Source organism: Myotis brandtii, unplaced genomic scaffold (assembly GCF_000412655.1).
Source record: "Myotis brandtii unplaced genomic scaffold, ASM41265v1 scaffold6, whole genome shotgun sequence".
Lineage (NCBI taxonomy): Eukaryota > Metazoa > Chordata > Mammalia > Chiroptera > Vespertilionidae > Myotis > Myotis brandtii.
The window spans coordinates 2,095,972-2,110,534 of record NW_005370271.1 but is presented as its reverse complement, the minus strand read 5'-3'; the positions used below and the strand labels follow the sequence as shown (position 1 = coordinate 2,110,534).

General features: G+C 54.1%; 2 protein-coding genes across 3 annotated transcripts in view; one reads left to right on the top strand and one right to left on the bottom strand.

The window, feature by feature from the left end:
- LOC102248078 (polyubiquitin-F) overlaps window positions 1–3,126 on the top strand; it is a 7,425-nt gene extending 4,299 nt beyond the window's left edge. The window contains exon 2 of one of the 2 annotated variants that reach the window (XM_005879383.2): window positions 16–3,126. In XM_005879383.2, coding sequence (XP_005879445.1) covers window positions 16–1,028 — 1,013 coding nt within the window. In that variant the 3' untranslated portion in view covers window positions 1,029–3,126. The other variant, XM_014550386.1, reaches the window with a different exon arrangement.
- LOC102239347 (neuron-specific protein family member 2) overlaps window positions 1–14,563 on the bottom strand; it is a 37,194-nt gene that overhangs the window by 8,738 nt on the left and 13,893 nt on the right. The window lies entirely within an intron of this gene.

Sequence of the window (14,563 nt, the reverse complement as noted above, 5' to 3'; positions counted from 1 at the left end):
GCATGCAGCTGGAGGGTGGAGTCCGTGTGAGCATGCAGCTGGAGGGTGGAGTCCGTGTGAGCATGCAGCTGGAGGGTGGAGTCCGTGTGAGCATGCAGCTGGAGGGTGGAGTCCGTGTGAGCATGCAGCTGGAGGGTGGAGTCCGTGTGAGCATGCAGCTGGAGGGTGGAGTCCGTGTGAGCATGCAGCTGGAGGGTGGAGTCCGTGTGGGCATGCAGCTGGAGGGTGGAGTCCGTGTGGGCATGCAGCTGGAGGGTGGAGTCCGTGTGGGCATGCAGCTGGAGGGTGGAGTCCGTGTGGGCATGCAGCTGGAGGGTGGAGTCCGTGTGGGCATGCAGCTGGAGGGTGGAGTCCGTGTGGGCATGCAGCTGGAGGGTGGAGTCCGTGTGGGCATGCAGCTGGAGGGTGGAGTCCGTGTGGGCATGCAGCTGGAGGGTGGAGTCCGTGTGGGCATGCAGCTGGAGGGTGGAGTCCGTGTGGGCATGCAGCTGGAGGGTGGAGTCCGTGTGGGCATGCAGCTGGAGGGTGGAGTCCGTGTGGGCATGCAGCTGGAGGGTGGAGTCCGTGTGGGCATGCAGCTGGAGGGTGGAGTCCGTGTGGGCATGCAGCTGGAGGGTGGAGTCCGTGTGGGCATGCAGCTGGAGGGTGGAGTCCGTGTGGGCATGCAGCTGGAGGGTGGAGTCCGTGTGGGCATGCAGCTGGAGGGTGGAGTCCGTGTGGGCATGCAGCTGGAGGGTGGAGTCCGTGTGGGCATGCAGCTGGAGGGTGGAGTCCGTGTGGGCATGCAGCTGGAGGGTGGAGTCCGTGTGGGCATGCAGCTGGAGGGTGGAGTCCGTGTGGGCATGCAGCTGGAGGGTGGAGTCCGTGTGGGCATGCAGCTGGAGGGTGGAGTCTGTGTGAGCATGCAGCTGGAGGGTGGAGTCCGTGTGGGCATGCAGCTGGAGGGTGGAGTCCGTGTGGGCATGCAGCTGGAGGATGGTATATGTTTGGTCTCCGTTCCCAAGCTTGGCCCTCCACCCCCGCCCTGACCGAGGGAGGAGAGATTGCTGGGTCTTGCTCTGTAAGGAACCTCCTAGAAACCCCAACTGAAGAGGCTCGGGAGCTTCCGCAGCATCTGGGCCCCACAGGCCCCACAACTGCCCTTCGTTGTGAGGAGGGCACACCCTTGAGCCCCAGAAGCAGCAGACCCAGTGCATCAGGAGCGGGCGCTTCCTGGGGAGATGAAGCAGCTGCCCGCGGACATCCGTCTTTTGTAAGTGACAGCTGGGCCCCCAGAGACAGACGCCGCCACCCTGCACCTTGCCAGCGGCTGCAGAAGTCCCACCCCAGGGACACCTGGTCCCGCCATCTCCCAGCGCTGGGCCTGCAGCAGGAGCAGTGCCTTTGGGGCCAGGCTGTCCAGACACAAAGCCCAGCTCCGCCCTCGCTGTGACCCTGTGGACTTCCTTGCCCTCAGGAGGCCTCAGTTTACTTCTCTCTGGACGGGGCGACACTGGTGACTTTCTCACGCTGTGAGGTAAAACGGGGCGGTGCACGGAGCCCCCGGGCTGGCCTGCCCGAGGTCGCGCCCTCGGTCAGCACGCGTGGAGTGCAGACGTGCGTTAGTCACCCCACCGTGTCCTCGAGGCCTGGGCGGTGGGCACCATCACTGTGTCCATTTCCAGACGGGCTTTCAAAGGCTGAGGGAATGACGGCTTTCCATGCATGGGGCAGAGTGAGGCTAGGGACTCGGGTCCGAAGTCCCACTGCCGCCACATGTCCTACTGCCAGTGTATCTCTAACTACATGAGCGATATTTTTATTAAAAATTCATTGCCCCGTGATTAAAAAGACAAAGGTGGAAGTCCCAGAGGAAAACAGCCGTCACTACCGGCCACCATCTCAGGCACGTTCTCACTCGCTTGCCGCCTGTTCCTATGCACACGCGTCCCCCAGGAACCCGTGTTCTCCTGCAGCTTCGCTTTCTGCCCCTTGCGGCCCAGGACCAGCTCGCATGCCTGCGGGACCAGCGGAACCGAGGAGGCCTCAGTTCTCCCATCTGGAAAATGGCTCACCACCGCACCAGTCCACACACACGGTCACCAGGGACCACCGTGGCGATCCCGTGCGAATGTGAGAGTGACCGGCGAATGCTTCCCGCTGCCATCGCTGTTACCCCTGCAACCATGGAGCGGAGTTTGGGTCAGGGGTTTCCTCGGTACAAGAACCATCAGGGTTTGCTAGTACACCGTGCTGCCATCAGCCGTGGCCTGTGCCCCACAACTACCTACACCCCCAGGGCAAGGCTGTGCCCTCGGTCCTGGGGCCTCCGAGGGCCCGTGGGTCCTGCTAGTTAAAGGGTCTGCTGGTGGTTTGTGCTGATGGGGCTGAAGCTCCTGAGGTGGGCGTGTCCTCCCTGGCCCCTCCCATCTCCCCTCCCATCCATGGCCCCTGCTGCACGGAGGGATCTCCTGAAATTACTCCTCTGAACAGTTGGTGATGAGGCTGAGAGTGTGCCACACCCCCCGTGGGCTGACTCACGGCCTGACACCATGGGCCTGCGACTCCCTGAGCCTCAGAGCCATGGAAGGAGGTAGATCAGATACAAAGTCCTGGGCCCTGCACCCCGAGATCCCGGCCCCCTGTCGGTACAGCGCCCAGGAACCAGCATTTCCACGCGAGTCCAGGAGGCCATCCGTGCACCCGGCCCCGTCAGAGGCACAGCTGTCTCAGTGCATCTCAGCCCACGTCTGCACGGAGCCTGCATCCCGTCACCATGGAGACACCAGCCCTGCAGCACACAGCGCGTTCCATTAAGCTACTTCCATTCCTCAATCCCCTTTCTTGGCACAAGAGTTGATAAAGAAAAGAAAATCAGGTCAGCAAAATTGGTTTGGAAAATGAGAAATCGTCGTCTTCCAGCTCCAGTGTGTGGCTCTGCTACGCGTGCCAGTGGGGCTCCGGGCCAGCGAAGCTGCTCCCCACCCCATAGCTCCTGCACAGGCGAAACCACGCCAGCCACACGGCGACAGCATGCGCAGGGTCCCGCACAGCCGGCCACGCTGGGGACGCAGCATGTCGCCCTGCTCTCAGTGTGCATCTTCCCAGCAGGAGAAAGGGTTTCTCCCCAGTCTCTGCCTCCTCACCCCTCCCGCCCTGTACACACACACACACACACACACACACCAGCACACACACACACACACTGACATACCAACATACACACACACCAGCACACAGACACACAGGCATACAGACGCACACACACTGACACACACAGTTGCCCCCTGACAGTTCTCACAGAGAAGGGGTGACAGCGGGGCCTGAGGCTGCCAGCCCTGGGAAGGTCTGCTTACAAGGTTGGCCTCTGGCGTCTGGGGTCTGGGCTCGGAGGAGGGCCCCCACCTCTCCCAGAACTGGTGCGAGAGGCTCAGTGTGCCCACACGTGCCACCAACACCACAGGGCGCCTCAGTGAGCCAATGAGTTACCAGCCTTGGGTGGGACTGCCGAGCCTCGCATGGCAGGACCAGCCGAGAGTGGGCGTCTGCTCTGTGAACCCTCCGCTGGGCTCAGCGCCCGGATAGGGAGGCGGCTCGTCGTATGGGCCAGGCTCCCATATCCAAGATGACTTCATTGGGAAAGATTAAGATGGACATTGAGAATTACTAACCACAGTGAGGCTGTTTAACTTGATCTCTTATTAATGTTTAAAACCAGCCCTACCAAGTAGGTCTCACCATCTTCTCATTTTATAAATGAAGAGCTTGAGGCCCAGAGAAGCCACGTGCCTGAGGGAACTCAGATGCGGCACCGGGGCAGCAGGGTTTGGGCTCCGCTGGCCCGGAGGCTGTCCCTGCGCACTCACCCCAGGGCGGCTGCCTCCAGAGCACAGGGGAACGGTGTGCTCCCACCCCACCCAGAGGGCTTGCACCATCACCCCGCTGGGTCAGCTCCCCGTGGAAGCCCCCAGCCTATTTTTGGGGGGGGGGGGGGGGGGGGGGGGGGGGGTCCCAATGAGTCTCCTAGGTGAGCTGCCTTGTGAAAGGAAAGGAAGCATCTGTGGCCTCAGGAACCCAGGGGGCGCCCGGCAGGAAGGAGGTGGGAGGTGAGACTGGCCGGGGCCAGCAGTGCATTAATATTGGTGGAACCCTTGAAAGAAAAAGGCTCGGTTTACACTGGAACCTGCCAGAGCTGTAGCTCAGTTCCCAGTCTAATTTGCTTTCGCACGAGCATTAAAAATAAGGGATGAGGGGCGGGGCCTGGCTGATGAAAGAGCTCAGTCTCTGGCCTGGGACTCCTCTGGGTTTCTCATTTGAGAGCTCACACCACGGGTCAACCTGCAGCAGAGGACAGAGCCGTGGCAGCGCGCCCCCTGCAGGACGGGCAGCAGCCGTGCCACAGGAGGTGGTGGCTCTATCAGCAGTAAACCGAGGACCAGTACAAATGAGACCTGAACACGGCACCCAGACCCAGACCACCTGCGGGAAGGAGCCACGCTTCCCTCGTCACCCCTGCGTGCGGGCCCAGAGCGGACAGGCGGCAGGAGCCAGCGAGGACGTCCCGGTGTGAGGAAGGGGCGTGAGGGCGCTGGAGGGAGGGGAGGGAACGCGCCCATCTCCCCGGCACAACACCTGTTGGCAAGGACGGGAGGAGGCCAGATAATAGCTGACTCAGCTTTTCAAGAAGAGACAGGCCCTAAACTGTGAGTTCAACTCCTCAGCTCTTAAACCGGGGGCAGTGGATGCAAATCTATGCTTTCGTTTTTAAACCTTTCAACAACCTATTTTACAGGAAACAAGGTTTCAGAAGTGCTGACTTCGGGATCAGGTAGCAGTAAAGGCTAAGACCAGACTGCCCCCCCCCCCCCCCCGCATCTGTTCTAGAAGCGGGGACGATGGGCCCGAGGGAGTCAGGGAGAAGCACCAGCAGCACCTGCGACCAGCTACGTGCGGGTGGGTGGGGGTTAAAGGGCCAGGACTGCGTGTCCAGGAAATAGCTCGCGTGCCCTCTCCTGCCGAGGCGGGAGTGGGGGGCAGAGAACAAGGACCTAACATTTACGGAGCATCTACTACCAGCCTGGCCCCCGGTGCGCGCCGGAGACTCCTCGGTCACAGCCAGGCCAGGCTGCTCCCCTTCTTCCTACATCTCCCCACATGCCCGGGCCTCCTCCTGCCGGGCTGCTGGGCCGGGGGAGGCTCTGGAGCTTCCACTGCGACCTCGTCAGTCGCCTGCATTTTGTAAAAGGTGGTCCAGAGACAAGAAGGCCCCACCCATCGGAGCAGGGCTGTTGTGACGGAGGGAGAGTCGGTAGCTGAGATGCCACCGGCCTGCTGTCTCCACAGGAGTGACTGTGGCTACAGATCCGTCCCCACGTGCAGGCGACAGACTTCGAGCAGACGGGTCCGAAGCTCCTTTACTGCTCCCCTGATTATATGTGAGTTTATTACGAAAACAAAGGCATGAGGGTTCGGGGGACGGCAGAGTGCAGTTCACTCAGGCTACTCAGAGCCTGGGGTGCAGGGTGTAGGAGGGAATCGGTGGGAGGTGGCAGGAGCAGGCTCTAGGAACAGACTGGCTGTGTGACTTAAGCAAGTGGCACCCCCTCTCTGGGCCGCAGTCTCCCTACCTGCAGACGTGGGATCCATTGGAGTGCCCACGGCCCAGGCACAGGGCCAGGCACACGGGCGACTCCCACGGACCCGACGTGAGGCTCCCGCTGGGCTGGGCTGGGCATCGGGCTGGCGTCACTGTTGAAACGCCTGCCTCAGGCAGTGGCCTGTGGGGCCAGGTGCTGACTTCCTGTCCCTGAAACAGCAGGCTGCCCAGCTGGACCTCTAATTGCATCAGAAAAGCCTGTTGAGTCACAGCCTTAATTAACTTTCCCTGGTTTTACTGGAGAAGGAACCAGCCCCAGCCTCTCGCCCACTCTCCCCCGCTCCTCATAATGGGAGTGCCTGTCCCTTATAAACTGCCTGACTCTACAAAGTCGAGCGCCTCAGCCAGCAGACCTGCAGGGCTGCACACAGCCCGCCCACAGGCGGAGGCCTCTGCGCTCAGCACGAGGGCAGGGCTGGCCCTGGTGACCTGACCTTCCCCCAGCCGGTCCCGTGGCTGCGCTCCGGGTCCGGGTCTGGGTCGGGCTCTGTGCTTACTCACCTGTGACCTCCGCCCTGCCCTCCCAGCGGCCCAGTGGGCGGGATGCGAGGGCGTCATGACCCAGAGCAAAGGGTCAGCATCCCTTCCTGCAGGGGAAGCTGTTCTCTGCAGGTTTGGAAACCCCCGGGTGGAGGGTGAGGTTCGGGTCAGGGCCTCCTCCTGGCCTCGGAAAATAAAGCGGAGAGTGTGGGAGGTTCGAGCTCCGGGCTCGGAGGGAAACCACGCAAGCGGCCGAGGAAGTGGGTTTGACACCTGCCTGGGCGAGACCTGAGTTTGGACCCAGCTGTTTGCTCCTTGAGGGCCCCGCCGGAGGACCCCAGGGCTTGGCCGATCAATCAATCAATCAATCAATCAGTAGGAAGTCAGTAAGTGCCACCTGACCAGCTTCTTTCATCCTGTTAGACTCCACCCTCTCTGGTTCCAGAAATGACTGCAGACACCGTGCAGGCCCCAGGATTTAGCAGCCCTGACCCCGCCGGGGAGATGGTCGTGTGCCCAGTGCTGCCTCGAGCGTGCCAGCGTCTCTCCATGTGCCTGCACAGCAACCCTCAGAGGTCGGAGCTGCTGTTATGTCCTCATTTCACAGATGAGGAAAATAGCAGCGAATAAAGGGAAGGATGGAGGACGGCCCTTCCTGGAGGCAGGTCTAGCACAGTGCCCGTACCTGCAGCAGGGGCAGCACGTTGGCTCTGGGTTTTCTGGAAGCCTGACCAAAGACAGGACCTGGATCGTTAAACATCCACAGACTCCCGAGATGGTAACACGCGATTGCGCAGAAGATGCACACATGGCTCCTAACCTGCGTGGCCCAGGCGGGTCGCCCTGTCCTGGGCTCTGACTTTCCTCTGTACAGAGAAGGGATGACAGTGCTGCCCGCATGGCAGGTCTGGAGGCCCAAGGAGAGGCTGGATGCAGCAGGCACAGGGCCTGGGCCCGGGAGACGCCGTCAATACCCACCTCCTGCCCAGTGTCTGGCCTTCCCCTCCACCATGGAAGGAGGCGTGGTGGCCGTGGGTGTTTAGCTGTGAACCCTGGGCAAGGCTGCAGCTGGCTCATTGTTGCTTAGAAATAAGAAAGAGGCTGTGCGAGGCGCTGGGGGCGTTGCCACCGTGTGCTCCTGAATTCCACAGGCGGCGGCTGAGGCTTGGTGGCTCCCAGCCTGGGCCCCGCTTGAAATCCACATTAGAATGAAAGGTGCCTCCACCCCCACCCACTATACTGCGGTGCCCTGGGAGGCTCGGGAAAGTCACGCTTGCCTTCATCTCCTGCAGCGAGGAGCGCAATTGATTTTCCCGGCCTCATTTTCGTGTTTTAAAGAACTGTTTCCCGAGGGCTCCTCTGAGAACTGAAATGGAGAAAATCTCATTCATATTTCACCATGTAACCCAAAGACTAATTGTGTCCCTGATCCTGGCGGAACACCTCGTTCACGGTCCGGGCCGGGCACATGGGAGGCGGAGACGCCATAGCAGCCTCTGCCTCAGGAGAGCCCTTAGAGGCCAGGCGAGGAGCACTGAGATCAGGACAGCACCAGGAGGGGCGGGGTGGGGGGGAGGTCTGTGCAAAGGCCTGCAGCTGTAGGCGGTGCAGATGGTGAGGAGGAAGCTTGAAAGGGAAACAGAGGCAAGCTCACCCGGGGAGCGTGGACCTCAGAGGGAAATGTGGCGGGAGGACCAGAGCGCTAGCAGGGAGTTCCTGACAGCTGCTCACTGGCGGGGCACAGCTGAGATTTAAAGATTACTCTGCCTGTGTGGTTGGCAGTTGACTGGAGGGGTGAAGTGGGGAGATAGGGAGACCGTCACGGCTTGGGGTCTAAAAGCAATCCATGACGGTCTTCATCCTAGTCCGGCGCTGGGCCAGGTATCGGGGAGATACCAAAGCAAGGAGGTGGACTCAGGTTGACCAGGTGCCCACTGCGTCCTGGTGCTTTCCATCCGCTGGCTCATCTAATCTACAGTCACCATTAGCATCTTCATCTCAGGTTAAAAGCCTGAAGCTCAGGCAGGGAGAGAGAAGCGAGTCACACAGGAAGCTGGCGAGTGAGGCAGGTCGGGCTCCCCTCCCGGAGACGGGGCGGCCCAGGATCGAGGGCCGCGGCTCCTGCACAGGAAGGGGACCCGCGGCCTGTCTGTGCCGCTGCGGTGAAGGCTGTGCTGAGGGTCCAGTGTGACTAATGCAGAGCGCAGTCACTGTGAGCACAGAGCCCTGAGCTCGATCCATATTCCATGATCAGCCAGGCAGCTTTCAAATCAAATTCACGAGAATGGGGGCTTCAGCGGCAGCCAGCCTTCCGGGACGTCACATGTGGGCCGTGTCTGGGATCCCACGAGTCACCCATACTGCCTACCCCATGGTGGTGGCTACTCTGTAAATGCTTAGTGCCTGAATGGGGCCACTTGGAGCAACATCTCTGAAGGGAGTTACAACTAAGAGATGACAATGGGTTCGTTTCAAAATGTCATAGTTCAAGAGGGGTACCTAGGTACAAAATGGAATTTGTCTATTAATTCTTCACATATTTACTGAAAACCACCCACACCCTTCCAAATTTCACCAAGCCAGATGGTTTAATGGGTTAATTCTTTTTTTGGTTTAAAAAACAAACTTGAAGAAACAGATTATTTTTCTCCTCTTTTAAATTTTCCAGAGCTTGGTGAAAGAAAAAGGTATGTTCTCTTTACAAAGGCAGCATAACACTAATACCATACCTGACAAAGATAGCACACACACACACACACACACACACACACACACACTGCAACCTCACAATATTAATAAAGAAAAAAATTAATATAATAGCAAACAGAATTCAGTACTACACCATGACCAAAGGAGGGCATGTAAGAATGGCTTAATATTTAAAACTCTATCAGCATAATTCACCATAAAACTAGGTCAAAGAAGCCAAACCATATGATCCTCTCCTTAAATGCAGAAAAGAATCCCTCAAAATGTACATGGTCAAACATTAGAAACAGTAGACCAGAGAGTACTGACCAATGCAATTGGATAAGAAAATGACATTAGGAGTGTAAAAATGGAAAAGAAGAAATAACATAAGAAGACTAAATACCAGCAAAAGGAAGTGATAGTAGCATTATGGACAGATGATACAATTATATGTGTAGAAAAACCAAAGGATCAAATTTTTGAACAAATTATTAGAAACAATAAGAAAAGTTGGTTACTTGTACACTAATACCAATCTTGTACTTACCAAAACGTACAAGATTCAAAAGCATTTTTATTAAGTATAAATAACAACCAGTTTAAATATATAATGGAAAAAGGTGCCCTTTCTAATATCAACAACAAAAAAATAAGTGAAATGCTTTGAAATAAATGAAATAAGACTGTAAAGATGATTTCAAAGCTCATGAGAACCCTGAACAAAGGCTTCAACAGATGTGAGGTTCAATCTTGTTTCTAGATAGACTCAAATTTTTAAAGATGTAACTTCTCAAATTAATCTATAAATTTATGGAACCCAAATTAAAAAGTAGCATGATTCTTGGAACCTAAACAATATATTAATATTTATATGGAGACACAAGCATGTAAGAATGGGTAAGGAGTTTCTGAAAAGTAAAAGGAATGGGGGAAGAACAGTTTACATAGATTTTAAGATGTATTATAAAACTATGGGACTGAGAAAAGTTGGTATTGTCTTGATTTTCAATACCAAATAATTGTCAGACCAATGGAAGAAAAGAGAGCACAGAATTAACTCAAATACATATTGGAATCCGTGTCTTAAAAAGGTGGCATGTCAAGTCAGAGAGAGGATTAGCTGATGACCACAGACAACTGCCCACTGGCCACTCACTAAGAAATAACATTGGATTCCCAGCTTACTCTTTACAAATTCCAGATGGATCCAAATTTTAACATAAGAAATAAAATAAAAGAAGCACTAGAAGAAAACAAGAGTTTAGGGTGGGAGAAGGCCTTGATTTTTATAGAGTTGAGGGTATCAATATTTTCCTTTATGCCTTCTGGAGTTTGTGATTAAAGCAAAAGGAAGAAATCCCACAGGCTTGGAAAAGAAGTTACACCAAAACTAAAACCAAAAGGCAGAGGACAACTGAGAAAGGATCAAACAAGTGAGAAGGAGTAAGTCCCTAGCTGGGGGAAGAGGCCATGCACATCAGTAGGAGGGACTAACAAGTGCTCCAACCAAATAGAATGTTTTCCAGGCAAGAAGCCAAGGTCAAGAGTCCATGAGTACATGGACAGAGGCTCGATCTCACCAATAATGAAAGAAAGACACATTTAGACAAAGCCGAGGTGCCATTTTCTACCCATCAGCTTGGCAAAACTAACAATGTGGGAAGAACGCATTTGTAGGTATGGTGGAGGAGGATTGGTGGGACAATTTTGGAACATAATGTGGCAAAATCCATTAAAATTGGAGATTACCATAGTCTCTGGCAAGACTTTAAAGATGAAGATTCTTGAACCCTCCAAATATACTTGCAAAATCTATGAAAGACGTGTGTGTGTGTGTGTGTGTGTGTGTGTGTGTGTGTGTGTCACACACACTAGGAAGCTAGGAAGTTCACTGCAGAGGACTGAGAGCTGGAACAATAGGGGACTGATTGAGGAAGATTAGGACCATCCTCGGTGTACATCACTAACAAGAACAGAAAAAGGCCTCAATGTGCTGATGCAGAAGGATCGCTGAGATTATGATTAAGAGGGAAAAGCAAGGTACGGAAGAATGTGTATAAAATGGTCCCATTTGAGACAATGAAAAGGTACCAAATGTATACATGTATATATAAAGATACATGTGCTGATGTGTAGAAAAGGCGTGAGAACATCAGGAGCTATTTCTGAACTGACCGATAGAGCGTTCTGCAATGATGGAAATGGCCCACAGACCCGAGCTGTCCATCTGGGAGCCACTAGGCTCACATGGCCACTGAGCACTTGAAAGGTGACTTGTGTGACTGAGGAATTGAAGTGTGAGTTTTGGTTCATTTTCATGAATGTAAGTGCACGTAGCCACATGTGGACGGCACAGGCATAGACGATGGATGTTTGGGGTGAGAAGGATTATTGAGAGAGATAAAGGAGACTTCCTTCCAGTTCATGCTTTTCTATTCTGTTGGGATTTTGCATGTGTAATTGTGTTCCTTTTATTTTAAAAGGAAAATGGCTGGCCTCGCAGGGTCGATAGTCATAGGGGAGGCAGAACTGTCCTCAGAGCCAGGTCCATAGGGCCGTGGAAAAGTGCAGGTGAGGAAGGAACTGCCGAAGGAGGTCAAGGAGACAAATCCCCAGTGTAAGGTCCCAGAGGAGGAAACGGCCAGCTATGAGGACGTTTGAACAGGTGTGCACTAGATGATGAAGGGGGGGGAGCATTCAGGGTGGCGGGGACAGCTAAGCTGAGGAGTGGGGGCGACCTGGGTGGTGTGTCCAGGATTCCAAGAGTAATTTCGGAAGGAGAGGAGGCAGAAGAGAGGAGCAAGAGACAGGTTCAGAGAGCCAGGTTCCATGGACCAAGAGGCCCAGATTCCACCCGGAAGCCAGGGGCGGCCCCAGGATGGTTTCAAGCAGGAGGAAGAAGTGGCCACACTGGACTTTGAGAAGAGACATGCATTGGCTGCGACTTGGAATGTCAAAATCAAAGACTGAAGCTGGAAAAGACTCATCTTTATCCTCCATAGGAAAATCACAGTAAAGCTATTATGGACCTAAGTTGCATTCTGTACATTCTATTGTGTTTGCCCATAAAAACAATCACGTTTGATCATTGAGTTATTCAGCATCAAGAGAAAAGCCAAAGGAATGTGTGATCCCACCCCCCATAGCCATCTCGTTTTTATGAAGCCCCCAGGCCCTTGAGAAGTCTTTGTCTTTATCTCCACTGGTTTTGCTAGGACCTCAGTGATCCGGGAGATAGATGGCTGGGAACGTAAACCGACGCCCGCCACACCTGACGCCCCAGGTGGGTTGACAGCGGTGTGATTTCTGTTTTTAGACCAATAACCACGGTGGGAAATCCTAGGCCGAGGTTTCTCAGCCTTGACACTACTGACATTTGGGGGCTGGATAATTCTTTGTTATGGGGGCCCTTCTGTCCCTTAGGAGGCTTAACAGCATTGCTGGCCTCTGCCCATTAAATGCCATTAAATGCCGCGCACACACAGCAGTCCTGACAACCATAAATGTCTCCAGACTCTGCCAAATGTCCCCGGGGAGCCAAGTCCTCCCTGGCTGAGAACCACTGTGTCAAACATCAAAGACAGAAGAGCCCCTGGGGACCAGCCCACCGACTCCGAATTTTACAAACAGGAAAGTGAGGCCCAAAGACTGAGACAAGAAACATCTCTGTTTAGAGATGTTTTTAGAGATTAGAGATTCTTTCCTTAGCCTCAGAGAAATGCCATAACGGAAAAATATTGGAGGATGGAAGTCAGTGTCATCTTGCCGAATATTCTCTCTCCCCATCTCCCTCCCCCCCCCCCCCCCCCCCCCCCCCCCCCCTCCTCCCCTCCTGGGGACCAGCCCACCGACTCCGAATTTTACAAACAGGAAAGTGAGGCCCAAAGACTGAGACAAGAAACATCTCTGTTTAGAGATGTTTTTAGAGATTAGAGATTCTTTCCTTAGCCTCAGAGAAATGCCATAACGGAAAAATATTGGAGGATGGAAGTCAGTGTCATCTTGCCGAATATTCTCTCTCCCCATCTCCCTCCCCGCCCTCCCTCCCTCCCTCCTCCTCTCCCTTCCTTCCTCCCTCCTCTCCCTCCCTCTTCCTAATATGCATGATTCATGCTAGAATTTCTATTTACTAACTTGGTTATCTAGCTACAAATACTATCAAGATTAATAATTATTATAATAAAGAGTTTGAAAACAACCCCTAATTCAGCAGTTTTTCTTTTTCTTTGTCCACAGTGAAGAGGTTAATGGAAGGTGTCTGATATACACACATTGCAGACGGCTCTGTGCAGGCCATCTGCAAGGCACAAACATAATCAACACACTACCCTCCGAAGGGGGCACTGGTACCCCGTTTTACAAGCGGGAACAGGCTCATGGAGGTGAGGTGACTGGTCCAAGGTCACGCAGCCAGTGCGTTCTAGAGCCTATCAGGTTGCACGGTGCCACAAGGTGCAGGATGTGGAATTAGAATGAGCTCGTGATTATCTCCCGAGAGAGCTGAACCCCCTCGGGGAGCCACATTCTCTCCGAACTGCTTGGATTCCGGCGCTGGGAGCTTGTCAGCATCTCCAGAAGGAGGCTCGGTCTGTGTGGCAGTTGCTATGACAACTAGTTTTCTTATAATTATAGAACACGGTGGTGACACCACAAGCTGCACATACAGTTGCTTTGTTAGGACCTGTCTTCCCCTGACAGTTCCAGGAGCTTAAACATCACAATTTTAAAAAATCACATTTAATGTAATTACGCATTACAGCCATGGAGGCCAGAGGATGAGAAAGGCGGGAGGTTGACCCTTTCACTGTGTGATGAGCCTGCGAGGCAGGCCACGTGACAGGTCAGAGGAAAACGGCATTTCTCCCTTGGGAAGTCTTTGCTTTTGTATTTTCTTTGGGCTCAATGCATGTCAGGGCTCGGCCAAAAGTATATTTAAAGAGAAGAGAGAAGCAAAAAGAGCCAAATGAAAATTAGCCTAATGCTTTTCAAATAGCAGGAGAGGCAGCAAACTGTTAGTATTCCGGCAACCACTTGCCAGTTTAGTTTAGTTTAGCTTATGTTCTCGAACGCAGTCCTCACATCAGGCCTTTGGCGTGGGTGTCATTATCCATCCTACAGACAGGAACAGAGAGGCAATGTGACTTGCTTTAGTCACACAGCCCCACAGTGTCCAACCCCAATCCATGCTCCCTGCTGCCATGCTGCCCTTCTCACAATAGAGTGTGGGAAACAGCTCCTGAGGGTGGGGGGAGGGGAGGGGGCATGGTTTGTAGGGTTTGCCCATTTCCGTGGTGTAAATACTCCTACCATAGTTGTCAACAACTGGTTAGCAAACTTATACTAATTGGCCCTGGGGAGCCCTTCCCTGCAGGAGCGCCTGGGGGCAAGAATACTCACTAAGCTCTCCAGTCCCCGTCTGCACTACATGTGTTAACGAGTGGCGTTCTCCATCACGGCCCTTACTCAGCCAGGTCTGAGTCCAGGAGGAGGAGAAGCTGGCCCTGGGAGCAGCCAGTCCCTGGCCCCCGCGTGGTCACCCATCAGCCAGTCCCTCCTGCAAGCCCCCAGCATGTTCCTCCTGACGCAGAGCCACACATGGTTTGTTAAAGAGAAAATCAATTAGGCCACACTTGCTTTTCAATGATCAATGACAACAGAGATTTTTGAAGGTCACTCTAACAGCACAGTTGCATCAGCCGGAGAAAGCACCAGCCACAAACACAGACCAGCATCTTCCTCCTGATGTTCAATAGAATC